Genomic DNA, 27,428 nt, shown 5'->3' on the forward strand with positions numbered 1-27,428 from the left:
CAAAGATTTGCCTCTGCCTCCTGAGTGCCTGGGATTAAAGGCATGTGCCACCATCATCCTTTTTTTTTTTTTTTTTTTTTTTTTTTTTTTTTTGAGACAGCATCTTGCTTTGTAGTCCCAGATGGGTCTGGAACCAGGCTGGCCTTCAACTTCCCATCCTCTTGCTTCTGCCTCCTGAGTGCTGGGTCGACAGGTGTGGGCTACCATGTCCCACACAGCTCTATAGTGTGCATGAACCACACTCCATTAGCCGGTTTGGTATCAACTTTTGTGTTGTTACCAGGTTTTCATTATTATGAGTATCTTTTTACACGTTGTATACCCATATGGAGGTTCTATAAGGAAAAGACCTAAGATTGCTGGATTAAAGTTTATGTCAACACTGACAATTAGCTACAACTCATACTCCCACAGTAGTGGAACACTGCCTTTCTGCATACCCATGCCAACACTGAACAGTTATGTGCCAGGCATTGTTCTAAACACAGAACACATATCTGCCTTGTGGCACTGATAGTCTAGAGGAGGTGAATAATATAATATTTACAATATATCCTTCACATGTATTATTTAGTAACCTATGCAAAATACAGAATGCCAGAGGAAGAAGCCAAGAGACACTAGGGGCCAGCTGGGATAAGGATTTGTAGGTGAATGATGGCATTGTATCTAGGACTCAGAGAGAAGGGTCATGAATGGGAACAAAGAAACGACCAGGCTGCTATTGTGAGGATCTAGCTGAGATGGCAGTGGCCTGGGCCAGGGAAGTAACAATGACTCGAAGCAGAAGGGGCCATATTCTGAAAACTTTAAAACTAAAGCTTCTGGGGATTAGGACAGGGTAAAGGAGCAAAGTGGATGGCTCAGTGGGAAAAATGCTCTCCAGGCAAACCTGATAACCCCGGATCCACCCGGTGGAAGGAGGGAGAGAGAACCAACTCTCTCAAGGTAAGTGTTGGAACTTATTAAAATTTAGCTATTTCATTTACCTTCTAGTAAATCATCTTATTTCAGTAAGAAATCCGACTTATCAGTGAAACCAACTGAGAGACAACAAGGCCATCTACAGGCGAGCCCAAGCTAAGACAGGTAGTTGATCAAAAGGAAAATCAGTTAACAATGTAGCAGCTGGCTAGGTAAAGTAGACTTCCACGGCTCTTCCCTCTTCTACCCTGTGAAGCTGGACGAGGGGTCTTTTCTGCAAGGTTCCTCCAGCCTCTGGGGTCTGCTGAGATCAGTAGACAGTTCCAAGCCCTTTGCAGACTCATTACCATTCAAATATGCCTCAGTTGAATCCACCCAGGGTATTAGGGCTTTTCTTTTTTCAACTCTAATAAACAGCCTTGAGGTTAAGGGAAAAGGGGTAAGACTAGCTTATTTTAGTGAGAAAGGACCTCAGAAAATTGCTGGGAAAACTAAATCTTGCTGAGTCTGCCTGGTTTAGCAATACATCTGTGTCTCACAAAGGCCCTGGGACCCTTCTAGGGAAAACCAGACATAGGCTGAATGTGGCATCTGACAGAGCTCTACTGAAATAGGCAGAAAGAATGGTTAATCATGTAGCCTTCCTGATTGTTTTCAGAAGCGGACTCACAACATAAACTTCACTGCTAGGAACTGAGCAATAGCCAGATCTGCCCATCGAAGTTTTTGTGTAAGATCCCAAAACCTGGAGAGAGGCTGTCAGAATGAGCAGGAAGACATTAGGAAGGACCAGAGTGTGGCCTTTCATAACCCTGTTGTGCTGAGCTCAGCTTATTCCTCATCCAACCCCTTCATAAAGGCTATCCACATCGTAATTTATGCGGGCTACAAAAAAAAAAAAAAAAAAAATTGAGAACATACACTGTTTCTACATGTATACTCACTTCAATATACATGTTAACTTTTGCTTTGGTTTTTCGAGACAGGGTTTCTCTGTAGCCCTGACTGTCCTAGCACTCATTCTATAGACCACGGAGGTCCACCTGCCTTTGCAGTTGTGGGATTAAAGGTGTGTGCCACTGTGTGTGGCACAATGCTTTGCCTGAACCTATGTCTATGTACTACATGCATGCCCAGTGCCCTTGGGGCCAGAAGTATTGGATGCCCTGGATGAAGAGTTACAGATTGAGCTGCCAGTGCTTTCTCAATTGCTGAGTAACCTAGAGTGCACAGTATTGTTTTCTTCAGTTAACATTTTAAGCATTCTCCCAATTGTCAAGTATTCCTCACAAAAGATAATGGTTTGTTTTTCTGAGACAAGAGTCTTATTGGGTAGCTCTGGCTGTTCTGGAACTCACTATGTAGACGGCTTGTCCTTGCCTTCCAAGTACTAGACTGAAAAGGTGTGTGCAATGACACCTAGCATGATACGGGCATTTGAAAACATAATTTCATTAAACAAGCATTTTTTTTTTTTTTACTAGACAAAGCTATTCTTAGATTTGCATTCTAATTTTTGACTGAGGCAGAGATTTAAGAGTTATATGCTTTTCATGGTGAAGTTCATTTTACTGTTCTTCCAGAGGGTCAGAATTTAATTCCTACCACCCACATGGTGGCTCATAAACATCTCTAATTTAACTTCAGTTCCTGGGAATCCATTGCCCTCTTCTGGCTTCCACAGGCACAAGCAAGTGGTGTACAGACATATACACAGACAAAACACCCACACATTAGGAAAACTAAATGACCACCTTTGAAAAGAATAGAATTTTATTTTTAAAATAAGAATTTTAGATCTTCAATGTAAATCAAAAGTACAGGAAAGCACAAAAAAAAATCCACATTTTGACAGTTTTTTTCTTTTAGAAACATGTAAACTCAATACCAGACTATACATATACAGGCAAAAACAGCAATACAATTTAAATAAAAACTAAGAAATATGTAACATTCTGTAAGAAATGTCACTCTGTACAGTTAATGATCAAACTTTCTCTTAAATATAAGTAGTCCCCCATTTTCCTACTGTCCTGTAAAAGGTGACCAGTTTTCTGTGTAAGGGTGTAGTCCATCTCCATCAGAACCATGGTTCAAGGAGGGGAGCTGCTCTGCCTTGTCACAAGAGTTCCAGAACCATTTGTGGAAACACAAATCTGATCAGCCACTTCCTGCTGTTGGACATGTGACTTGTTTCAAATCTTCTCTTGGATAAACCCTAATTGACCAAAAGCATCCTGAGTGGCTCTGATGCCTTTGTAGACTCAGTTCCCAGAAGTGAAATTTATTGGGGCAAGGATATGCCTCTAAAAATATTTCAAATAGTCACATAATTTCCTAAACAGTACCCGAGAGGTACAAAGGACACAATGTGAGACTATGTCCATAATGCAAACACCTGAGGCTAGCACTTTACATCATCTCCAGCAGAGTATTGTGGTGCCAGTTCCCCTAGTTTTGCTGTCTGTGCACCCATACCATACCAATTATGCATGCTGCCTTTTAATTAAAACATTACTTCCCATTGCTTCTTTCCTTGGTGTCAGGATTGTTTCTGGGGTCTTTTCTACAGGTACAGCTTCTTAGGAGGCCAGACTTATTCTGTCAATGTGCTGAGTTCTATAGCAACTCAACTTTGTAACCTTGCACTCACATATAATCTTTCAATTCAATTAAAGAAATTTATTCCCCAAATATTTTTTTTTATTATTCCCCAAATCTTAACAGTTTATTTTTGTATCTGTGTGTGTCACATGTGAGGCTTGGGACCAGAGGCCGTGGGAGGCGTCAGATGTCCTGGACCTGGAGTTACAGATGTTTATGAACTGCTAGGGAACTGAACCTGGGTTCTTTGCAAGAACAAGTGTGCTTCTGGAACTTCACAGAAGCTTTATGTGTCAGCATGTTCTTATGACCCCCTCCCCTCCCACTTTTCCCAACTCACAGCCACTTAGAAATGGCTTGCAGACAGCAACAAAATGAGCTGGGTTGCAGTTTGTAGACCTGTAACTTACTGGAGCATGTTCCCCACAGGAGCTCACGATGGAGACAGGTGCCTGTCCTTGGCTCCCCTATTTGCACTTGCTCCCAAATACAGACCAATGCCTTTGTCTAATACTCTTAAGAGTCTGTTTAAATGGTAAGGAAAAACTTTCTGTTGGATTTACTAAAAGACAGATTGTTGGTTTCAGGTGGGTCACATTTAGTGAACAAAGAAAACTTAAAATTTTCTCAGGGGTGAGTTACATAAAAATGTCCCATTATGCACTAATTTTTAAATCCAGCTTACATAAGTGATTTGTATTTTTGCTCCTTACAAAAATGCTATACCTGCCGTTACAGTATGAACTCAATAATCAAATGCAGATAGAGGATGGGGGAAGGACAGAGAAAAAAGGAAATTAAGCAAATCACATTGTAGACAACAGGCAAAGGCATGGCTTCCAGCCAGTCCTAGTCTCCCACACTAACAGACACACCCAGTTGGTAGAAAGGAGTACCAAACTCCCTTAATATAAAATTCCCCCATGGAGATGACATTAAATTTACAACACCAGAAAAAGACAGCAGTGACTGAACTGTCACAGAATGTTCTGTTACAACAGCCACAATAATTAGGGGAGAAACAGCCAGAGGCTTCAGTAGCATGAACAATATAGCAAATAAAATAAGGAAGGACAAAAGTCAATCCTTGATACACTCTCAAAGATAGATACAGATCTTTTAATTTCAGATGGAGTGTTTATTCATGGGGAAAGCAGTTAAAACATTCCAGAGACTTTCTTAGTTCATTAAAAAGCCATCAGGAAGATTCTGGAAACATAAAAGACACAGACTACTGTTCCCTTTCCTTTGATTCACATGAATCTGTCTCTTTAACTTCTTTAGGGGGCCACTGTGTGTATTATGTACATAGCTCAGGCTGACCTTGTAATGTAGCTGAAAATGACCTTGAACTCCTCCTGATTCTTTACCCTCGGAGTGCCAGGGAAGCCCTGTACTGTACCTGATTTATGTGGCACAGGGCACCGAACTCAGGACTTTGTGCATGGTAGGCATGTGCCCTACCAATCTAGTGGCAACTCCAGCACCCAAGAACACTTTAATTCCACTGTCGTAAGATTCCTCAGAGAGTAAAGAAGAGTGAAGAGCTCAAAGAATTTGATGACCACTAGGAGTTAGGAATTCTGGTTGCTGGTTCACAATCACTGCTGGGAGGAAGACACTATTTCCTATTAATAAACCTTGAGGTAGTGACACACCAGACATAAACTCCTTCTTCCCACTGAGATAACAGCAGAGACTGAGAAATCCCATGTGGATCATTATTATACCTACGAGGTATGACAAACACATTCCTGCTTGCATCGGGCTGGAACTGGACTTGGTCTAACACTTCTCTGAGCACACTGTCATCAGTTTACTTTCTAAGATGCGTCCAGGCAGCAGCATGTCAGATGACTCCTTCCCTGCTCCTATGTGTGGCTTACCTTGGGGCTAGACTGCATGGCAACACAAGCCTGCCCTGACACAACCCTTAAGTCTTAGGTATCAGGATTCAGCCTCGCCCGTTTTACTGGGCTATTCTGGTCATCCAGATGGCACAAACCATCTGTAGTAATGTCTCTTTTTGTCTCCTCCGTGGGCTCTAAAGGGAAGTTTTGGTCTGTGGCCAGTACCTGTCTGACAGTCATATTAACTCGGGCAGTTTTCAAATAGGTGGCACACACCTGCCAGTCTTCGGCAGAACAGGGCTCAACCAGTGAATCGTTAGGGAGGACAGCTGGGAGAGGTGTCTCCAGGCAGTGAGGCAGGCATTCCCCATCAGGATGTGGAAGGACTCGAGGGACTGCATGATTTAACAGGCGGCTGAAACCTGACATCACCATGATATCACCACTGTGCATAAACATGGCTGTAGGCGCCTCATCTCTCTTGAGGCCACCCAGGAGAAAGATGGCAGACTGTCCAAAGCTACAAAAGGTAAAAATAGAAGTTTCTGATATTAGTTATACCCATGAAAGTTACTGCCAACTACGTTCATGTTCATTTCAGACCGACACTGATTGAACTCAGGTTGGGAGTTGGTGGTAGACACTTTCCCCTGCTGAGCCACCACGATCCTTTAGGTTGTAGGCTTGCAGCAAAAGCCTTTCCCTGATGAGCCATCTCACAGGCCTCACCCTACTGTTGTTCCAGACAGGATCTGTCACTGAGCCTGGAACCCAGCATTCACTGTTTCTTTCTCCTCTCTGGGATTACAGGCATGCTCTGCTTGGGTTGAGGGTCTGAACTCAGGTCCTCATGCTTGTTACTGGCAGCAAGTTACTTAACCAACCAAGCCACCTGCTCAGTCCGAAAGCCATCTCTTGTGGCTTGTGATCTGCTCCCCATACATTATTCTGACAGCCCACAGACTTGCTACAAAATAAATTGTGATGCAGCAGATATGTAAAGCAAGAACTGATTTCAACATTATCTTAAGTTTTATTGATGCATCTTTTCTTAAAAATTTCAGTATTTCAATAAAATCATGGGTCATTTACTATGTTTCTAAATTCTTCACTCCCAAGATAATTAACAAAAGTCCTCTTCTTGTTGAGATTTATGGACTCGGTACATACACTAAAACTTCCGTTTAGGGGGCTAGAGGGTCAATTACTCAAGCTTTGTGTTTTACTTGTATTTTGCTCCACCTTTCCAAAAAGGTTGGTTCAATTTGCTTTATGTCCTTTAACTTGTTTAACCAACCCCAAATTCTTGGAATTCAGTTACCTGAAGGACAGCAAAGGTTTGGAGTGATCTAGTTCAGATCTGTCCACATGGATCCCAAGTGTGGAGTCTAGGCGGTAGTAATTCAGGATACCTGCTTCTGCTTGGAAGCCCTGATATCCGCAGGCAGCAGCAACTTGCTCTGAGAGGAAAGCCAGGTCAGAAGGGAAAGGTGTATAATGATCTGCTGAGTATTTCTTTGGTAAAAGCAGAGAAAATAAGAAAAAATAAACAATGATCTCAGAACATAGGAAATTGTGGCATAAAATTCTTTAAGCCACTAACTACTATTAACACAGGTACTTATGAAGCTTTCTACTCCTTCACCAGTGGCTACTACTCAAGAAAATGTCTCTTTCCGCCCCAGGAGGACTGGGGTTCTGTGAGATCCTTCTCCTAAAGGCTGTTTTATTAAAAGAAAAACTACAGTCACCTTGCAACCTGACTTGGCATCTATCTGCCTGGTCAATCTGATGGGGTGAAATGCTCAAAACAGCCAAGGTAGGACTGCCTTTTCCAGCCATTTATATTCTTAATTTGCATCTTCTTTCCTTCCTTTTTAGCTTTTTGTTACTAGATTTCTCTGTTAATCGCTCTGGCTGTCCTGGTACTTGCTCTGTAGACCAGGCCTCGAACTCACAGAAATCACCTGCTAATGCTGGGATTAAAGGCCCATGCCACCGCTGCCCAGCCCGCCTGCTTTAACATCCATGCTCCACCAGAGTGACTACAGTTGGGGCTGTGCGCATCTGTAGAGATTGGATGATTCTTTGCTCTCACTTCTCCTGTGCCAATGTAAACCAAAATCTTAGCAGAAAACCCGGTTTTTGTCTTAAAATTCCACCAGTGTTCTGGTATAGCTAGTTGAATCAAGTCAGAAAACTGGCTGACGTACTCGACTAACTGTAGGTGCAGAGGAAAAAAAGAAAGCTTTTCTGTGGGGTCTGTGTGGGTAGCCTTCCCTGTTTGGCTGGAACTTCTGTTTTTAGTGCTTTTCTTCCTTTTTTTTTTTAATTTATTCAACAACACTGTATAAGAAAGGTTTTTACTTAATTTTTTGTTTGTTTGAAATAGGTTATCTCTGCATAGTCCTGACTTCCTATTTAATTCTTAAACTGGAAGGTGTGGTTAGACAGTATAAAGTTTCCTATATTATTTTAAGCTTTGGTCCTTTAGAAAATAAGTTGGGGGTATGGGGAGTGGAGAGGGCTGGAGAGATGGTTCTGTGTTTAAGATCATTAGCTGCTTTTCCAGAGGACATAGGTTCAATTCCCAGGACCCATATGGCAGCAAACAACTGTCTGTAACTCCAAGATTTGAAACTCTCACAGACATACATGTAGGCAAAACACCAATGCACATAAAATTAAAATAAACTACATAAATGAACTATATAAATAAATAAATAAAATCAGGGCCACTGTCTTACAGTTTTGTGTTCAGGGTTCTTTTTAACTGTCTACTATGTATTTTTAAAAAATGTATACACACACACTTAGTTTTTCTTATTTTACATATCGATCTTGGTTCCCTCTCCCTGCCATGCCCCCCCTCCACAGGGAGGGTGATGCCTTCCAGGAGGGGTCAACAAAATCTGTCAAGTCATTTGGAGTAGGAACTAGGCCCTTCCTCCTGCCTCTAGGCTAAGGGAGTATCCCTCTATGGGGAATGGGCTCCCAAAGTCCTTTTATACACCAGGGATACATCCTGGTTCCACCGTCAGAGTTCTCTTAGACTCCCAGGACTTCTGAGACCCATGTTCAGGGGGTCTAAGTAGGTCCAATGCTGGTTTCCCAGCTATCAGTCTAGAGGGTCCATGAGCTGCCCCTTGTTCAGATCAGCTGTTTCTGTGGCCTCTTCAGCCTGCACTTGACCCCTTTGCCTATCACTCCTCCCTCTCTGCAGCTGGATTCCAGGAGTTCGGCTCAGTGTTTAGCTGTGGGTGTCTGCTACTAGATGAGGGCTCTATGATGGCATATATATTTTGATAAACTTTCCTTCCCATTTTCATTTTTTTGCCTTTGCTTTTCTCTGAATACTTATGTAGTTTTTGATAATTTCACTTCTCATTCTCTTAGTAAAGAAAGGGTAACTTTAAGGTACATAAAAATAGTTGTAGCATGGCTGAGCATTGGTGGATCACACTTTTAATCCCAGCATTTCAGAGGCAGAGGCAGGTGGACAGATCTCTGAGTCCAAGGCCAGCCTGGTCTACAAAGTTGAGTTCCAGGACAGGTTCCAAGGCAATACAGAGAAACCCTATCTTGAAAACCAAAACCAAACCAAAACAAACAAAAAATAGTAAGAGCAGATGCCAACATCATTAAAAGTACTTAGTGTCTTTTTTGGGTTAGGGCAGCTAAGTGCTTAGCACATCAAGGTGCTGCAGTAAAGATTTACCAGTCAAGTACTCCAAGCTTTTAAAGATTGAAGTACATGTACCTATGTCTGTACTATGTTTGTACCTACTGCCCACAGAGGCCAGAAGAAAGTTCCAATAACCTGGGATGTAAGGATGGTTGTGAGCATAGGTGTTGGAAATGAAGCTGGGCTCTTTGTAAAAGCAACAAATGTTCTTAACCATTGAACCATCTCTCTAGCTCCTAATGTAATTTTTCGAGACAGGGTCTTGGTACACAGTCCAAACTGGCTTTGAACTAGTGTGCTTTCTGTCTTAGCCTCCTGAGATAACAGGTAGGGTTACAGATGTGTGCTACCACTTCCAGCTCTTCAAGGGATATTTAAAGGAGGCAATAAGCCATAGCCACTCCCTTAAATGGTCTGTTCATGCTCCTGACTGCCTTTGCTATGGCAGTAGTATTTCAAGTTTGTTCAGGAAGAAATCCAACTACACGGGCCCAAAAACCTATAAATGTAAAACAAATACCTTACTGTCCCAGTTATAATGGTACCCCAGGGTGACCCAGCGGAGTCTCTCTAGTAAACTTCGGGGTCTCCGTTTATTCACTTCTTTAGACCTGCAAAAATTGTAAACAAGAGAATTTAGTCACCATAAGCAGCATCAACAATCCTTTCTATGTCTACGCATTTAGTCTAAGCTGTTAACCAAGGCTTGATAAACAGCCTTAAGAGTATTAAGACCAGAATTGAGGTTTTTGTTTGTAGAGTCAGAATCTTACTATGAAGGCCTGTAGTCTAGAATGGCTTCAAACTCTGCCTGCCTCTGCTTCCTGAGTGCTGTGATTAAAGGTGTATAACATTGCTCCTAGCTTGAAACAGAGAGGTTCTAGCATTCAACCAATCTTTGGCCAATTACCCAAAATAATTTCCAATGTTTTCAAAAATGCACTGTTCTAATTATTGGCTTTCACAGCAAACAGAAACCCGTTACACTCTGTCCTCGCTGCTTCCTCCGGGAATTAGCAGGATGATGGATGAGTGGGCTGGCCACCCAGTTTTCTGTTTTTATCATGGCTAAGGAAGTGCTTTATGTAAGTGTAGGCATTTTCCTCAGCAATCATGTTATAATACCATTGCTTTCAAGTGAACCCTAACTGTGAGGAAATGGACTGTCTAGCTGTCCATTCTGCAGTGGGCAATCTGGGCCCAAAAGGAAGCATTGCATTTTCTTATAAAAAAGATGAAATCGAGAGCCATTAACCTATGACAAAATAATGTCAGCATACTACTGTAAGGCTTTTTCATTCTTCATTTTTATTTTAAGGCATGGTAACTTTCTTTCTAACTATTTCCTCAGAGGCTACAGTTTCTTCCCATCCTTCCTTTCCACTGAAACCGGTCTTTACTTTCTTTGGATTTATTAATTTAATGTGTATGCATGCTCTGTCTGCATGCATGTTTGTGCATTATGTGCACCTGGTACCCAGGGAGGTCAGAGAGGGTATCAGATACCCTAGAATGGGATTTATGAATGGCTGTTAACTACTACGAAGGTGCTGGTGCTAGAACTTGACCCTAGGTCCTCTGGGATATCAGCAAATGCCCTGAATCACTGAGCCATCACTTTAGCTGATCTTTAATTTTCTGTCCCCACAGTCATGCTCAGTTTTCTCAACCTGAATCTCTTAATCACAAGTGAACATTTAGTGTTACCATCACCGCTCACACCCCTTTTGCCTCACTTAGTCTGCTTTATACCTCTAGGCACTTCAACATCTTAGCTTTGTCCATGTCTGTTTAAGGTGAATGAGAAATACAGGCACAATCAAATGATGCAGGCATCTGTCATAAGTAAAGTACTTTAAAACCTAGTCCTTGAGAGTCAGTCACCACTTAGTGTCTCATTTCTATAGTTAGATGCTGTGGTGGCGGTGGCATGGATTTTTACAGACACACACACACACACACCTCAGAAGCTACACACACACACACACACACACACACACACACACACACACACAGTATCTCAGAAGCTACACCTAAAAACCAAAGCTAAGCTGCTTTACTTAGAGTTACATTTTCTCCCCTTATATTTTTTGTTTTGAGGCAGGGTCTCTCTGCATGGTGGCACACACTTTCAATCTAATCATAGTACTTGGGAAGCAAAAAGAGGCAGATGAATCTATGAGCCAGGCCAACATGGTCTACAGAACTAGTTCCAGGTCAGCCCGGGCTACATAGGGAAATCCTATCTCAGAAAAACAAACAACAAACAAATACAGCAGGAATCAGTATTTAAGGATCAGTACAGCAGGCCAGGGTAGCTGTAGAGAAAGAAATGATAAAGCACAGTAGGAAATGAATAAAAAATATCATGGAGCCAGACTGGACTACCTTTGTCTTACAAGGCATAATTTTAAATTTCTAAAAACATGATGATGCTAAGCATAGTGGCATACACTTTTAATCTTAGCACTTGGGAGGCAGATGCAGGAGAATCTGTGAGTTCAAGATCAGCCTGGTCTACAAAGTAAGCTCCAGGACTACATAGAAACACTATTATCAACACACACATGCATATAACAACAACAACAAAAACCCAAACCCATGATGGTGTCATATAACGAAGGATTTGATTAGTGGTTTGCTTTGGGTCTGGGAAGGAAATTTCTTTTTTATCCCTAGTCCTGGGGATAAAAACTCAAGAATCTTATGCATGTTGGGCAAGTCACTGAGCCACAACCACCCTAAACCCTCAGAATTTCCTGATAGAAGTCCTGTTAATCATGGTGGCTCCTTGCATCACATCTGGGTTTATGCTAAGGAGTGATTTAGAATGTTGGCTGGTAATTCTATAAAAGTCAATCATGTGATTAGAGGAGTGAGAATTTATGGTATTAGTTGGACTTCCAGAATGAGTGGGACCTCAAGACTGAATTCAATCATGTGGCTAACAGCTTGTGTCTATCTGGGTGTAAGTGTCCCCTTTTCTATATATGTGAATGAGCATGCCCATGGAGGCCAGAGGTCAACTTGGGTGTCATCCTAAGGAGGTGTCCACCTCTCTTTTATTTGGTAGTATCTCTCTCAGTGAAACACAGGGTTCACTAATTAGACTACCAAGTGAGTCTCCCAGGGATGTCTGTTCCTACCTCCTTAGCACTGGGATTATAAACGCCACCATTTTTTTTTTTTTTTTTTAAATGTGGGTACAGTTGTCAGGCAGTGTTGGTGCATGCCTTTAATCCCACACTCAGGAGGCAGAGGCAGATAAATCTCTGAGTTCAAGACCAGCCAGGGCTACACATGGAAACCCTGTCTTGAGGTACCCCCTCCTCCAAGGGTGGGCATAGGGATTGAATTCAGTCCCTGAAGTTTGTGGGACAAGAACTTTACCAACTAAGCTATCTCCCCAACCCCAAACTCTTTTTTTTTTTTTTTTTGGAGACAGGGTCTCTCTCTGTCCTGGAACTTACCAAATATGCTGGTGAGCCCCAAGAATTTGCCTGTCTGTGCCTCCTCAGTGCTGAGATTATAAGTAGGCAAGGCCATGTCTGGCTTTTTTTCCTCTTCCTTTTAATTAAAAGAAAACAAAACACATGGGTTCTAGAGAACTGAACTCAGGTCCTAAGTCACCTACATAGTGTACAGGACTAATGATTTAATTAATTGTGACCATAAAACAAAATGCATCCCCCTCCCCAAATCCCAGACACTAAAACTTGGGAGCTCACTGGCTGGTACAAACACCAATGTGTCAGGATAAATGCCCTGACTCCATAGTGAAGGACACACAAAGCACTATACCCTGGTCTCAGTCTTAATTGCCCGGACCCAACTTTGTGCAACTCGAAGCACAGTGTTTCCCTGAGTCCTAGGAGCTGATGTAGTGAATCATAGAACAGCAAGGACTCATAAAAATGCCCCTGAAGCTGTAATCAATGGTCACAAGTATAAGTAGCCTACAAAGACCCCAAACCTGATGTTTGAAGTCAAGTTTGTGCAAACTCTGTGTGGCTTCATCCGAACTGAACTCCAGATGAGAAACTGTGACAAAATTGACATGACTTCTACATTCTATGTAGAAAAAACTTGAAAAGGGGTTAAAAAACGGATTGACAGAGGTGGCTGGGTTAAATACATTGAGAAATCATAGTTTAATCTGACTCTAAAGCCTACTTTGTTTCCAACAGATGGAGTTAAGGTCTTTTAATGGCTATAACCTACTTCTGGGGCAGGCCATGACTGCTTAATCTGGTCTCCTGCTGATGAACAAGGCTGCAATAAAGGTGTGTGAACTTTTTGCATACACCCACACCACACTGAAGAATCAGGTACTTAGCTATACTCCCAGTCCTAACTGTCGTTTTGTCTAAGATTCTCCAGCTATACCATCCCTGAACAAAGCACAGAACTGAAATGCAATCATTTTGTCAACTCTTATTTTTCTAGTCCATTCACAAGCTATATCTTCACTTGCTATTTAAAATGGCCAGAGGTCTAGGGACATAAAAGCCCAAGGATCCTAAGGCCCTCTTGTTCCTGGTTCTCAATGTTGGAGGATGTGGATAATCAGAAACTCTGGGGGAAGAACCCAAACAGTAGACCCTCTCTACTCTAACAGACTTTGAAGAGGAGAGTTTTATGTGTTTCTCACAGGACTCTGACAGACCATGACTCAAACACTTGGGCGGCTTATCCCATCCAACACCTTTATTTTCCACATGAGGGAATGGAAACATAGATCACAATGTGACAGGATGGGAACTAGACACCTAATCGATTTTCAATGTTGCCAGCGCAATGTCTCAGACTATCGATTTCTTCCAGCCTTGACAACATAAGGTATAACACCAGCATTTATATTTTTGCTAATTTATTAGACAAAAAAAAAGTAGCTTCCCATTATCTATTGAATGATACATTAGAGGTTCATCTCAACTCTCTTAGAAGGCAGCTGTGATTTCTATAGTCATATACCAGAAGGCAAAGAATATTACTTGAAAATACAGGTAGATATAGTAATACTGAACACTAACTTTATCCCTTATACTGTCTTTAGTTTTAACAGTAGCACTGAAGTCTGAAGGTTACCTGTACTGCTCCTACATATACCTTAAGCCACAGACCTAGGAGGCTTTAAAGGACACACACTAAATGTTAGTTATTCTTTCTCCTTTGAACCTAATATAATCTTTTATTTCCCCCATTAGAATCAGCATGAGTTTATGGCATGAAGAGCAGATATGTCACCAAGAGGATACACTTTCAACAAGCATCTCCTAAAGATCTCTCATATATGATCACAGAATATGCAAAACAACTTGCCCAAGGTTATCTAGCCACTACCTGGGAAGACAGGCAGTCTGACTTCAGAGTTGGTCTACAGTGTGAAACCCTGTATAATTTGGTCCTACCCCATCCACCACGATCACTTACCGTTTCGTCTACCCTATGCATGACTTCCAGCATTTTCTATAAATTACTCCAACCCTGCCATATCAGTAACGATTCTCACGATAAAGTTTAAATTCTAAACTTGTAACTGATAACGTATCTATTTAAATGTCTTTATTCTTCACATTTTTACAGAAATCATAGAAGACAACAATTGTTTTTGACTTTCCCCCTTAGAACTGAAATAAAGAAATAGGTTAAATATCACCACTCTCCAGCATGAACACTGTCAAGAGATGGAAACAGAATGTTGGAGTACTGCAATTCACCCAGCTACTGATTAAGCTGGTTAGAACTTGCATGAACTCCAATTACTCTTGCATACGCTGTCCCCCTTGCCTGGCCACAAGTTGGATCAGGCAAGGTCTACGGATATGCCTAGGGAATGTTTCCTATCTTTGGAATTTCTAACACTAATACTCCAACGCACACACCCTGTACTCCTATTTCACAGAACATACTGTCTTAAATACTATCTCTGCTCAGTCTGATGAATACTCCTAGCCAGACTTTTTACTATTCTGAACGGCAAATCCCTAATCATTTTGAAGAATAACTGGGAGTGGGGGAGAGGAGATTAATAGATACAATTCTTAAAAACTGCATTTAAAAAAAAAAAATCACCCTTTCTTCTTGGATACTTCATCCTGCTTGGACGAATTTATTATTATTATTTCCTCCCCTGTTTCCCACCATTATAACATTTTCTCAGCTCTATTGTGATTACTCCTGTACCTAATTCCTGAGCCTAAGGAAAGTATCATGTTACACTTGTGTCTCCAATACCTAGCATCATGCTTGGTACCCAACTGATTTCTCCAATGAGTATTTGTGGAATGAATGCTGAAACATCAAGATCCAAACACTAGCTCTTCCATGAGCAACAACTCACCCATCATAAAAGAGCCAGCAATGGCAACTTCATGTAGATATTTTCCTCACAAGTCTTTAAAGGAACACTTTGAATAAAAGCAAATCATGTGAGGATGAATGTGGATGAACTCATTTTCTATGCTAAGACTCTTTAATGGATCTCATTTAACATAACTGTCAAAGCACCTCCCCAAATGTTCTTAGTTGGAAAAGAACAGAACACTGCTGTACAGTAATGAGGGTTAAAACCTAATGCACCCACTTTTACAGCATTTGTTCAAAGCAACTTCTTCAAGGCTCTTCCTCTGGCTGCTTAGACTTACCTTAGGAACTCTTTGCTCTGTTCCCACAGACTTTGGGTCTCTTCCTTAGCCATGTGTTTGTCCAGGTTACATACATTAGGTTTCTGGGAGTACAACTTAAGGCACTGTTTTATCCAGTGCCACTGGCATCCTGGGAGGAATGGATTTGGGATGAAAATAAATCCTATAAAAAGAAGATGGGGGGGGGGAAATTTGCAATTGTTCTGTTTCTTTTTTAATATTTTTATGCCCACTGTTCTGTCATCTACTTCCCATATCCTTTGGTTCTGCTTAAAGTTAATGAATAATGAAGTTCAGATGGACAGGAGACACCATGTAAATACCTTGGGAACGTCCTCAAGAGGAACAAAAAATTCACAAGATTAGCTGTCAACGGTATTGTCCTAAGGCAACTTTAGAACTGAAAGTTCATCTTTAGATTTTTTTTTTTAACTTTAACCTTTATTTTATGTGCACGGGGGTGAAGGTATCAGATCCCCTGAAACTGAACCCAGGTCCTCTGGAAGAACAGTCAGTGCTCTTAACCGCTGAGCCATCTCTCCAGCCACTCATCTTTAGATTTTCACCAGGTACCAATTATAGTCACCCAAGACACCTCCAAGTCTGTTTTTCTTATTGCAGGTACAGAAAGCTACTCTAACACTTGATATAATTAATCATAGGTCTTCATCTAGTAAACAGAACATTAGTTATTAGTCTATTTTGTTTCTCAGCTTCAAATCCAGCTTTCTTGAACTTACACGTACCTGTGACTCCAACACTTTTTTCCTGCTTTCACAGTGCACATTTGTGTACACGCTAAGTCCAGTAACCCCTCCCACACACGCACACAAGAAGAAATAATATTGTAGCACTTCCAAAACGTATCGTATCAGCTGGAGAGATGGCTCAGAGGTTAAGAGCACTGGTTGCTCTTTCAAATTCCCAGCAACCATATGGTGGCTCACAAACATCTACAGCGAGATCTGGTTTCTTACTCTGGCCTGTAAGCATACATGTAGGCAGAACACTATATATGTAATATATGTAATAAATAAATCTTGTGTAGACCAGGCTGGCCTCCAACTCAGAGATCCACCTTCCTCTGCCTTCTGGGATTAAAGGCATCTACTCTTTATTGTGATGGTGACTGAACTAAGACCCTAAGCATGCCAGACAAACACTACCACTGAGCTATATCTCTGAGCTTCTTTTATGAGTTACAAATCTGTTTTTCTTTAATTTGCATTGTTTTGGGGTTCTGAAACACTCAACTCCAAATCAATTACCCCCCACTACTTTAGAGATAGGATCCTGTTAGTGTAGTTGAACTGATTCATTGCATCACTTACTTTGCTTGCTTTGAGGCAGGGTTTTGCTATATAGCCTGGACAAGCTTTGTATTTGTAGTGATCCTCCTGCCTCTCATCTTGAGTTAGTTCTGGGGTTATTATAGGCATGTACTACCATGTCTGTTCCTAATCAGCTTTTCATTTTACTTACTGACATACCAATGGCTTCAAGTTAACATTTACAGACAACTTACATGTCAGACATCTTAATCTTTTAAAAAATAATTTATTTTATGTGATTTGGTATTTTGTCTGTATGTATGTCTGTGCGGGTTGTCAGATCTTGGAATTACAGACAGTGTTAGCTGTCATGTGGGTGTTGGGAATTGAAACTCAGGTCCTCTGGAGGAGCAGTCAGTACTTTTAACCATTGAACCATCTTTCTAGGCCCCCATCACAGTCTCTTAAAAGATTGATTTTTTAATCATAGGTATATTGTGTATCCAGCAATGGTGTCAAAGCTACTTTTGAGCTGTGAACTGAACTCAGTCCTCTGTACAATAAAATGTACTCTTAACCACTGAGCTTCCAAACTTCAGCCTAAACTTATGGTGGGCCCTATTTTTATACTTACCTTCACATCTCATCTCCCACCCCCCCCCCCACCTCCGCCAGTCTTTTCTTTCCCAGACTGTTTCCTCCAGTAAAAACAGGTTTTGGTACACAGAGCTCCTTTAGAATAAGTAGGATCAAGAAGTAAATAAAACCGCCTGATCACCCTAATAGGAGACTTTCCCATACTTCGTATATTATACTTCTATTCAATGCAGCTTACAATGGTTTTGAAAGTGGGCCTGAATAGCTTGTATCTGGAACAATCTATATGGCAACAAGGCCCATGTCATCAGAAAATTGTGACCTTGAAAATGGTGGTTAAGAGTTAGAAGGGTAAAAGCAGCCTCTTAGGGGGGTTGGAGAGATAGGCCTGCATTTGTTGCAAATACATACACATATAGATAGAAGTCATACATATTAAATAAAAATAAATACACTGAGGTTGGAGAGATGGCTCGGCAGTTAAGAGCATATACTACTCTTGCCAGTACCAATGTCAAGAGGCTCTTTTGTCTGTAACTCCTGTTCCAGTGATGTGGCTGGCGTCCACTTTTGAGTTGCTCTATTCTTTGGAAGCATTAAGCAGACAACTCAGAGAAGGCACAAACAGGCCCCAGGGTGGGGCATTAATGTGTGTTTAGGCATGTCCTGGTTTATCTACTCACCACTCACTCATTCCTAGGAATTCAATGATTGTACTTACCGGGGTAGCCTTCAAGTCCATAGGCCTGCCACTTGCTCACAGGCTGAAGTCCCACCCTAGTGGCATCATGGTCAGTCACTGAGGACACATTCAGATGAAATCTGACCACCTGGAGGGAGAGAAACTTAAGTCAGAGGGTGAGTCACCTTAGGGGTCAACCCTGGGAACCTCAGAGCTCCTAAGAGATTTATTTCAACAATGGGTTTTTATCATTAGCTCTTCCATCTATTTGACCTGCGGCCTTAGTTCCCTCATTTATTCTAACACATGTTATATAGTTCTGCAAAATTAAGCAAAGTGGTGATAAGATAGTTAGACTAAACTAGCTTGGGCTTCTTTTTTTTTACTTTCAAGACAACCCTTTTCTATTTACTTTGGTAATTTATTTTCCTTTCTTTCTGAGACAGCGTCTCTGTGTAACAGCTCTGGCTGTATTGGAACTTGCTCTGTAGATAAGAACTCACAGACATCCACCTGCCTCTGCCTCCTTTGTGCTGGGGTTAAAGGTGAGCTTTACCAATGGCTGGCAGAATTTCCTTAAGAAAAGTGTTTGCTGCCTTGGAATATCTTAGGTCTTGATGCTACTTAGTCTGGTTAGTGCTAAAACATTGCTTCTCAGGAAAATATCAGGCAGGAGCAGGCTGAGAAAATGGAGAGTTCTCTAACAAAAAAAAAAAAAAAAAAAAAAAAAAAAAAAAAAAAAGTTATTTCCATAAAACACTAGGGCCCCATTTTGCTGAATGTGTTACCCTTTGATAAAATATTAACGCTAGAACTTTGCTTTTATTATTATTTAAAAAAAGCCTGTGGAGGGGGGAGTAGCTTAGAGATGAGACATTACACTGGTGGAGACCCCATATGTAGCTGGTTGTGGTGTCACACACCTTTGATCCCAGCAGAGGTAGGCGGTTTCGGTTCTCTGTGAGTTCGAGGCCAGCCTGGTCTACAAAGAGAAACCCTGCCTTAAAAACTAAATTAAAAAATTTGAACTAAAAACTAAAAAACAAAACCAATATGCTAACATATGAAATGTAATATATATAAATATAGTCATACATATACATAAATAAAACAAATAGAAAAAACCCACTGCATTCTTCCATGAATAACAGAAGTGGCTTGCCTTAAAATACACTGAATGCTGCTTCCCTCCCCCTCAAGAGAAATGAGCTTCTTTTGTGTTGTTGAGTTTTGGAGACAGGACTTAACAATGTAGTCCTGGCTGTCCTGGAACTCCTGGAACCGCCTGCCTCTGCCTTCCAGTATTAGAACTAAAGGTGTGTGGCACCATGTCTGACTTGAGAAATGAACTTTTGTCTTATCAACTTCCAATTATGGAGGTTTCCTGACAAAATTTCAATAAGTAGGCTCACAACAAATAATTCCTTCCTTTGTGTTCCTGGGAAAATACTCCAACCACAGAGCTACAAGTCCAGTCTAAAACTCTTTAACAGCTACCTGGAACATTCTGAGAGCCTTGACCAGGTCAAGTCTTCTAGTTTCTTATGGCTGATAAAACACTGTCATTCTCCTCTATTTCTTCTTTTGGCTTTTCAAAGACAGGGTTTCTCAGGGTAGCCCTGGCACTGTAGTTGTAGGCCAGGCTGGCCTCAAACTCATTAGTAGCCAGGCTGGGATACAGAATGAGACCCTGTCTCTGCAAAACGGAAAAAAAAAAAAGTTTGTTTTTTTTTTTTTTTTGGTTTTTCGAAACAGGGTTTCTCTGTATTGCTTTGGAGCCTGTCCTGGAACTCGCTCTGTCAACCAGGCTGGCCTCAGACTCACAGAGGTCTGCCTGCCTCTGCCTTCGAGTGCTGGGACTTAAGGCATGGGCCAGCAACACCCGGTGTGCAAAATCAAATTTTAAAAATGTGACTAAGTGGGGCTGGAGAGATGGCTCAGGGTAAGAGCACTGGCTGCTCCTCCAGAGGTCCTGAGTTCAATTCCCATCAACCACAACTATCCATAATGAGATCTGGTGCCCTCTTCTGGCCTACAAGGACACATGCAGACAGAAAGCTGTATACATAGTAAATAAATCTTTTCAAAAAATGTGATAAGGAAAATATACATATATTATTAACACAGCTGTCCCCTTTGCCTTCTCATTATGTTCTCTTTCTTCTTTGGAAGATTAACTGAAATAGGGTATAGGTTGTTTAGATTTACTTTAAATGCATTTTATTTGTTTTTGCCTATGCAGGTCAGAAGGTGTATGATCCGGCGTGCGCCGCCACGTGGGTGCTGGAAGTTGCTCCTAGGCTCTCAGGAAGAGCTCTTAGCTGCTGAGCCATCTCTCTAGGTCCGTTTTTCTAGAGTTTCCCTTGTTTAACAGCTCTGTCTCTCCTGAAAGTCGCTTTGTAGACCACCCTGTCCTCGAACTCACAGAGATCCGCCTATCTGCCTCTCTAGTGCTGGGATTAACGGCTTGCGTCACCACCACCGTCCGGTTTAGATTATTATTTTTTAAAACGCGTATTTGACATTTATTTTCACCGTGGGTGGAGTATCTCCAAATTCTACAGTGCCCTTTTTTTAAGTCTCAGGGAAGGCAGGGCCTTCTTAACGCCCGCGGGCTTTAACAGTTTGACGGTTATTCGACGGCAGGTTTTATTTGAAGCCGTAGAACCCCCCTAAGGCCCCAGATCGTTCTGTCTGCAGGGCTTTACACGAAACAACGAAGAGGCACGGGCGATTTCCAGGCGTTTGTGGGCGAGGCCGAGGGGGCTGGGGAGAAAATGGCGGCAGGAAGAAAGGTGCGGCCCAGCGCTTTGGAGGCGGAGGGCCAGCCCGTGGGCAGCGCGGCCCGGCGCACAGGCCCAGCAAGGGTTCCGCGCACAACCGGGGCGGAGGCGGAGGCGTCCCGCGAGGCCGAGCAGGGCGCCCGGCGCGGCACGCGACTCCTCCCTTCGTACCTTGGGCACGCCGGGCCTCGGGCCTCGGACCTCGTGCGCCGTCGAGAAGTCGATGACCGCTCCCAGGTCCGCCGTCCCCCGCCGGCTCTGGCGGTAGAAGCGGAAAAGTTTCCGGAAGGCGTCCTCTCCAGGTTCTGTGGCCAGCGTGGCAAGCGAAGCCACTGCCGCCGCCATCTTCCTCATCTCCATGCTGCGGACAGTCTGACCCGGAAGCAGAACTCCAAGCTCGGGATCCGGTAGCTCCTTCCGGGGTCACGACCCCTGGTCTCGATTCATTCAGTCTTTAAGATGGCAGTCTCCGCCGTGGGTCGAGCAGTGGCGCTGCGAGTGCGTGCTGGTCAGCATGTTGCTCTTATCAGGAAAATTCCTTGGACCGCGTCGACGAGTGAGTGATGGAGACGAGGAAGCGCGCAATTTTCATGTTTAAGTAGCTCGTAAAAGCTCTGAGAACTTAAGTCAGCATGGTAGATGGGTTAGGTCAGGTGGTTTGCCCTTTTTTTTTTTTTTTTTTTTTTTTAATGGAACTCTTCACGAATTTGCGTGTCATCCTTGCGCAGGAGCCATGCTGGTCTCTTTTTGTAACGAGCACAAGTGGTTTGCTCTTGAGAATCACTGCGCGGAAAATTTCGCTTCCGGTTAACTGTTCAGGGATGACTCCCTCCCCTTCGAATCGACCATACCCAGCGATTTGGAATGATTTGGTGGAAAGATTTATTATTTGCTTCCTTAGACATTTACGATTCAGAGGGAACTATTTTGACTTTGGGGGGGGTGAAGATGAGAAAAGATTTCATTCTGTTCAAACGTGAAAACTTGGAAGCATGTACTTTTTCAAATAAAATTGACAGCATTCGTGCTGGTTTTAGGAGGAAGATGTACATCCAAGATCCCTAGCATAGATGACTTCACCTTTTAAAATTTAAGAGGAGCAAACTGAGAGAAAATGAGGGAAGTTGCAGTGTGAGAATTTGAGCTGCTAGTGAGGTCTCTGGCCAGCGTATGTGGACCGAGATTGTATAATGTGATTGAGAAGCGCACTCTGAAGTCAGATTGCCTGGGTCAGAATTCCAAACTACTCTTTTTAATGTCTGTATACTCCGAATTACTGGTTAATATGGGAAAGGGTCTTCTTAAAAGAGAGCCTGTTTAGTTTTCTAAAAAGTGGAAACAGTAATACCTTGACATGGAAATGTGGAACGGGAGAGTATTAAACGAGTTTATATATAAACTCAGTAGATGTATGCTAGAGCGTAAGTACTTAACTAGTGGTAGTTATTTGCGTGGTTGTTAAAATTGAAGCACAGGGAAGAAAACTAGTCTGGCGATAGAGGGTAGTTAGTCCTAAAATCACTCACCAACTTTGGATTTGTCAGCTGCACTTTAGATTTAGTTTTTATTTATTTATGCATATATATATATATACACATATATATGCATAAATAAATATATCTGTGTGGATATGTGCAGGTGAATGAAGGTGCTCCATATAGTACAGAAGAGGGTGTTGGAACCCTGCTAACATTTGGGTCTTTAGAACTAAACTTGGGTCTTCTGTAAGATCAGTATGCACATTTAAACACTGAATCATTTCCTGTCTTTATTTATTTTGAGACGGGATCTCATACTATATCCTACCTATAGTCTGGGTGCTGGGTTATATGTGAAATACCTTACCGGCTAAATTAAGATTTTTAAATTTGTTCACCCAAACTTAAAATCTAAGATCAGCTCCCTTAAAAGTATAGAATATAGTGATTTCTTAGTTCCTGTTCCATCTTGGCGAATGCCAAATTCACTATAGTGTTCTCTCTTATAATGCTTTCTTTCTTTTTTGTTCTTTTTTTTTATTTTGGAGATAGGGTATCTCTGTGTATCCCCGGCTGTCCTGGAACTTGCTCTGTACACCAGGTTGGTCTCAAACTCACAGAGAGCCTCCTACTTTGGCCTCCTGAGTGCTGGGATTAAAGGTGTGCCAGACACATTCTTTTAAACATTGTAGAAAGGCTGAGGATTTTCACCACATCTAGCAGATTCAAGTTTGCATACCAGAAGGGCTGCCTTAAAAATTTTAAAACTCCAAAACATTGCAACTTTGAAACATTTTTTTTTCTAGTTCATCCTTTTCCTTAAGCAAACACTTAAATGTATCTATGGCATTACTTTTAGTATCCACAGCACACTCTCAGTCTAGAAGTGGTTTCTTTTGTATACTAGCTTCATGTGACTGAATATCTGACATAAATAGTGTAAAAGAAGGAATATTTATATCCTGTTTTCCAGTCCAATTTCACCCAGTCTTGTTTGGGTTTGTCTTGGCATAGTATATCATAGTGGGGGTAGAAGTTGGAAAAAGGCTGTTTACTTCAACAGAGAGTGCATAAGGGTCCGGGGTCCCAGTGTTCCTTCTAGGGGATGCCCCTCCAATTGCAAGAACATCCTTCCACTAGGCTCTATATCCTAAAAGGTTCCCACTTCCAATAGCACCACAGGCTGGTAACTAAGCCTTTAGCATAGGGGCCAGTGAGGGATATTAAAGAGTCAAACCATAACATTCCAAATGTTTTCGAGAACTTTTACTGTCTGGTTTGTTTGGTGGTAGTTCACCTAACCTCCAGTTATTATGTTCTATGAGGCCCTGATCTTTCTGACCATTAGAGCCTTTCAGAAATTAAACTTCTGATTATTGAAGGCATTTTTGATGTTTACTCATTAATTCAGTCGTGATTGAAGCCTTGCTGTGCAGCCTACTGTAAGCTTGGTCCTTGTTCAGCTTGTAGTGTAATGGTGGGATGGAGCCTGACGAATAACAACTGCAGTCAGTTGGATCAGTGATGCTTAGATTAACTTGGAGCAGTTTTACTTCCTATTGCTGTGATGAACTACCATGGCCAAGGCAATTTAAAGGGGAAGGCGTTTATTGGGGGCTTATAGTTACAGAGGGAGAGCCCACAACCATCATGGTGGGGAGCACGGCAGCAGGCAGGCAGTCTGACAGGCATAGTGCTGGAATTGTAGCTGAGAGCTCACATCTTGAGACAACAACCATGAGGCAGATAGAAACTAACTGGGAATGTTGTGGGCTTTTGAAACCTCAATGCCAGCTCCCAGTGACATACGTTCTTCTCCAAGTCAAACCTCCTAGGCCTTCTCAAACAGTTCCACCATCCGTGGACCAAATATATGAACCTATAGGGCTATTGTTCAAACCATCTCAAGGACATAAGCAAATAATATTCAAATGTAAACCTACAATCACTGTAGAAGAGTGTGTAGCTTTCTCTTTAGATCATGTACTGTGAGCCTTTTGAGGTCTTACAGGAAGAGTATCAGATTCTAGTATGAGCTCAGTAAAATAGTACTCAGTGTAGGTATTTAGCTCGGCCTGGAAAAAGCCTTATAATTTAGATAGGAGGATATGAAGAGTACTAATGTATGGAAGAGAACCATATACACAAAGATGGGAATCCCCAGACTAGGGCAGAGAATTACTTTACTGTACTTGACAGCAACTAACTAGACCAGGGAAAGGAAATAAGGCAGGAAGCATAGGTAGGACTGATCAAAGACGAGTAAGTTGAGATCTTGTTTAGATGCAACTGATGCATCTGGTAGGACAAAGGGCTGTGAAGATTTATGCCTTCTTTTTGGGTTTTTATCTACAATCTACTGAGAGTATGCAAGATACATGAACTTATTTTAATATGCTTTCTTCTTACAGATGAGCTGAGAGAACATTTTGCTCAGTTTGGCCATATAAAAAAGTGTAATATACCTTTTGTGAGTATGAAAACAATAACAAAAAAACTATTGGAGATGGGACGGGGATATATCTCTATAGTAGAACACTTGCCTAATATGTATGAGGCTCTGCGTTTGATCCTTAGACTACTAGAAGGAAAAAAAAAGTTATCATTTAATTTTATATAAATACATTATACATTGTCTAACACACACGTAACTTGCTCAGTCTGTGTGTTACTTGTATGTCTGTTTTCAGGACTGACTATTCAGCACTGGATAACCAGTTGGTGTACTCTTCCCTGAGGGAGACTGTTCTGCACTTAGCATTCCTTAGTTGCCCAATGTTTATTTTTTGAGGGTTGGGGACTCTTGAGCCTTCCTCCTTTCAGGTTAGCATGTGTTCTGTGTATCATAGACATTTATGTTAATTCTTTTTTTTTTTTGGTTTTTCAAGACAGATTTTGTGTGTGTGTGTGTGTGTGTGTGTGTGTGTGTAACAGCCCTGGCTGTCCTGGAATTCACTCTGTAGACCAGGCTGACCTTGAACTCATTGAGATCCACCTGCCTCTGCCTCCCGAGGGCTAGGATCAAAGGCATGGGCCACCACTCGTCCAAGCTCCCAAGGTAGTTGGTAAAATTTTTTAAATTCTATTTTTTGTGTGTGGTTGTTTGGCCTGCATGTATACTTATGCCCCATGTGTATGCAGTGTTCCAGAAACCAGTATTGGATCTCCTGTAACTAGAGTTATAGTCAGTTGTGAGCCGCCATGTTAGTGCTGGGAATCGAACTCAGATCTACTGGAAGAGCAGCTGTGCCCCTAACAACTGAGCAATCTCTCTAGCTTCTGGAAAAATTCTTTTAAAATTTGTGTTTTTGAGATAAGACCTATGTAGCTCAAACTGCCCTCAAAATTACTATCCTTGAACTCACAACCCTTCTGTCTCAGTTGTGGCAGGCTTACAAGCATGTCCTACCATGTTCCAGTTTGGCAGCAAAGGTCTAAGTTAAGATGGTCACTTACAACATCACACCGATGATAGTCCATTTCCCTTTGCCATACTTTGTCTTAAAATAAGTTACATATTCTGGTTCCAGTTCTATGGTATCTAATGCTCTCTTCTATGGCCTGTATTTATACAGGCACATACATATAAACATCAAAACAAAGCTTGTGATGACAGAGGTCATGGTGATGAGGTTCATTGGTCTCAGAAATGACCAGATGGAACTAGGTTTGGGGGTTTTTCTAGCTCCTACTAAGTAGTTCATTAGAAACAAGAAGTCAGTTTCCTTTGAGTAAAACCCATTAGTGGTTTGCTTCTGGACCTTTTGACTGTATCCCATGCACTGTTATTGTGATCTGTCTGCATCTAGGGTACAGAAAGCTTTGTTCCTATTTCCTGTATTGCCAGTAGAAAAGCAGAGTAGTGCTAGGATTTAGCTTTGGGTAGCCAGGAGGGTATGTAGTAAGGGTTACTGATAAGTATTATCTGTGATCTGATTTTGCAAATTAAAAAGTTGATAGTTTTATCGATGGAGCTCTAGGAAACTTTATCAAGTTCATTGTTAACTTTTTTTTCTATTATATTTTCACTTTTAGGACAGAGAGACTGGCTTTCACAGAGGCGTGGGTTGGGTTCAGTTTTCCAAAGAGGAAGAACTTAAGAATGCACTACAACAAGAAAATCATATTATTGATGGAGTAAAGGTAAGTATTTCTGTTGATGTGTGTTCCATGCCGCTTTTTAAAAGAGTAGTTGGTGTCTTATAAGGTCAATAAGGAAATTCCATGAAGACCCTATTTTTTTCACATTAATTGTTTTTATATTAGATTAGCATTTAAAAATAGTAGCATGTAGTAGTAGGCTTCTCAAATTTGTGGGCAAAAGAAATAAACTTTAACTACGGAAGATACTGTTTGTGGAAGTCAGGCTGCTGTGCAGGATGATTAGGAATGGAGTCCCAAATGCTACTTGAGGTGTTCCAATCTGGAATATATTCGTCTAAAAGCTACTTCCCAGTGTATGTCGTCTTATGGGAAGACTACTAGGGATTGAACCCAGAATGCCACACATATGATAAGCACATGCTCCACTGAGCTTCCATTCCCAGGTAGAAGACTTTGATAGCTTGTCCAGGCATATGTAACATAGAATGGTGGGAACAGCAATGTAGGCAAGCAGGCTGAAATCTTGCCTTCTTCCCTCTGCTTACTAGAGGGAAGACACTAATCACCTGAGTCACTGGTATGAGTCTCTAATAAAGTGGTATTTGTGCAAACAGGGAAATTATGCTTTTAATGTTTCTAAAAAATATCACTTTTCCTTATAGTGCTTTTTCTCCCCACAGATCCATGTTCAAGCAAGGGGCTCAAACATCTGATGAAGAAAAAGACTTCTGAGATGATTATTGTATTATCTATTAAATAAATGTTACGAAGATTTTTTCTAAATTTTTTTATTTGAAACAGGA

General features: G+C 41.6%; 2 protein-coding genes and 1 non-coding gene across 3 annotated transcripts; 1 reads left to right on the forward strand and 2 right to left on the reverse strand.

Annotated features, from left to right (window-relative positions):
- Nucleotides 1-3,878: 3,878 nt before the first annotated feature.
- On the reverse strand, nucleotides 3,879-21,403 carry Alkbh1 (alkB homolog 1, histone H2A dioxygenase). Its single transcript, XM_051196114.1, has 6 exons — nucleotides 21,215-21,403; nucleotides 18,300-18,408; nucleotides 15,711-15,873; nucleotides 9,584-9,674; nucleotides 6,700-6,893; nucleotides 3,879-5,898 (listed from the first exon to the last, which is right to left on the reverse strand). The coding sequence occupies exons 1-6, from the start codon at nucleotides 21,401-21,403 to the stop codon at nucleotides 5,469-5,471; spliced, it is 1,176 nt and encodes a 391-aa protein (XP_051052071.1). The 3' UTR covers nucleotides 3,879-5,468.
- On the reverse strand, nucleotides 14,760-14,894 carry LOC127231002 (small nucleolar RNA SNORA58). Its single transcript, XR_007835242.1, has one exon. It is a non-coding gene; the product is annotated as a small nucleolar RNA SNORA58 (small nucleolar RNA).
- Nucleotides 21,404-21,468: 65 nt separating the features above from the next.
- Slirp (SRA stem-loop interacting RNA binding protein) lies at nucleotides 21,469-27,401 on the forward strand. Its single transcript, XM_051196115.1, has 4 exons — nucleotides 21,469-21,599; nucleotides 24,933-24,991; nucleotides 26,557-26,664; nucleotides 27,306-27,401. Exons 1-4 carry the CDS (start codon nucleotides 21,503-21,505, stop codon nucleotides 27,336-27,338), a joined length of 297 nt encoding a protein of 98 aa, XP_051052072.1. The 5' UTR covers nucleotides 21,469-21,502; the 3' UTR covers nucleotides 27,339-27,401.
- Nucleotides 27,402-27,428: the final 27 nt, after the last annotated feature.

The sequence above is a fragment of the Phodopus roborovskii genome, unplaced genomic scaffold (assembly GCF_943737965.1).
Source record: "Phodopus roborovskii unplaced genomic scaffold, PHOROB, whole genome shotgun sequence".
Classification (NCBI taxonomy): domain Eukaryota; kingdom Metazoa; phylum Chordata; class Mammalia; order Rodentia; family Cricetidae; genus Phodopus; species Phodopus roborovskii.

Coding starts and splice junctions, on each gene's coding strand:
- Alkbh1 (XM_051196114.1), bottom strand. CDS start 21,403: ATGGAGATGAGGAAGATGGCGGCGGCAGTGGCTTCGCTTGCCACGCTG. Junction 9,675..15,710: donor CAGAGCAAAGAGTTCCTAAG/GTAAGTCTAAGC, acceptor CAATTTTTGCAG/GTCTAAAGAAGTGAATAAAC. Junction 5,899..6,699: donor AAACCTTTGCTGTCCTTCAG/GTAACTGAATTC, acceptor TACCTTTTGTAG/CTTTGGACAGTCTGCCATCT.
- Slirp (XM_051196115.1), top strand. CDS start 21,503: ATGGCAGTCTCCGCCGTGGGTCGAGCAGTGGCGCTGCGAGTGCGTGCT. Junction 21,600..24,932: donor TCCTTGGACCGCGTCGACGA/GTGAGTGATGGA, acceptor TTCTTCTTACAG/ATGAGCTGAGAGAACATTTT. Junction 26,665..27,305: donor ATATTATTGATGGAGTAAAG/GTAAGTATTTCT, acceptor TTCTCCCCACAG/ATCCATGTTCAAGCAAGGGG.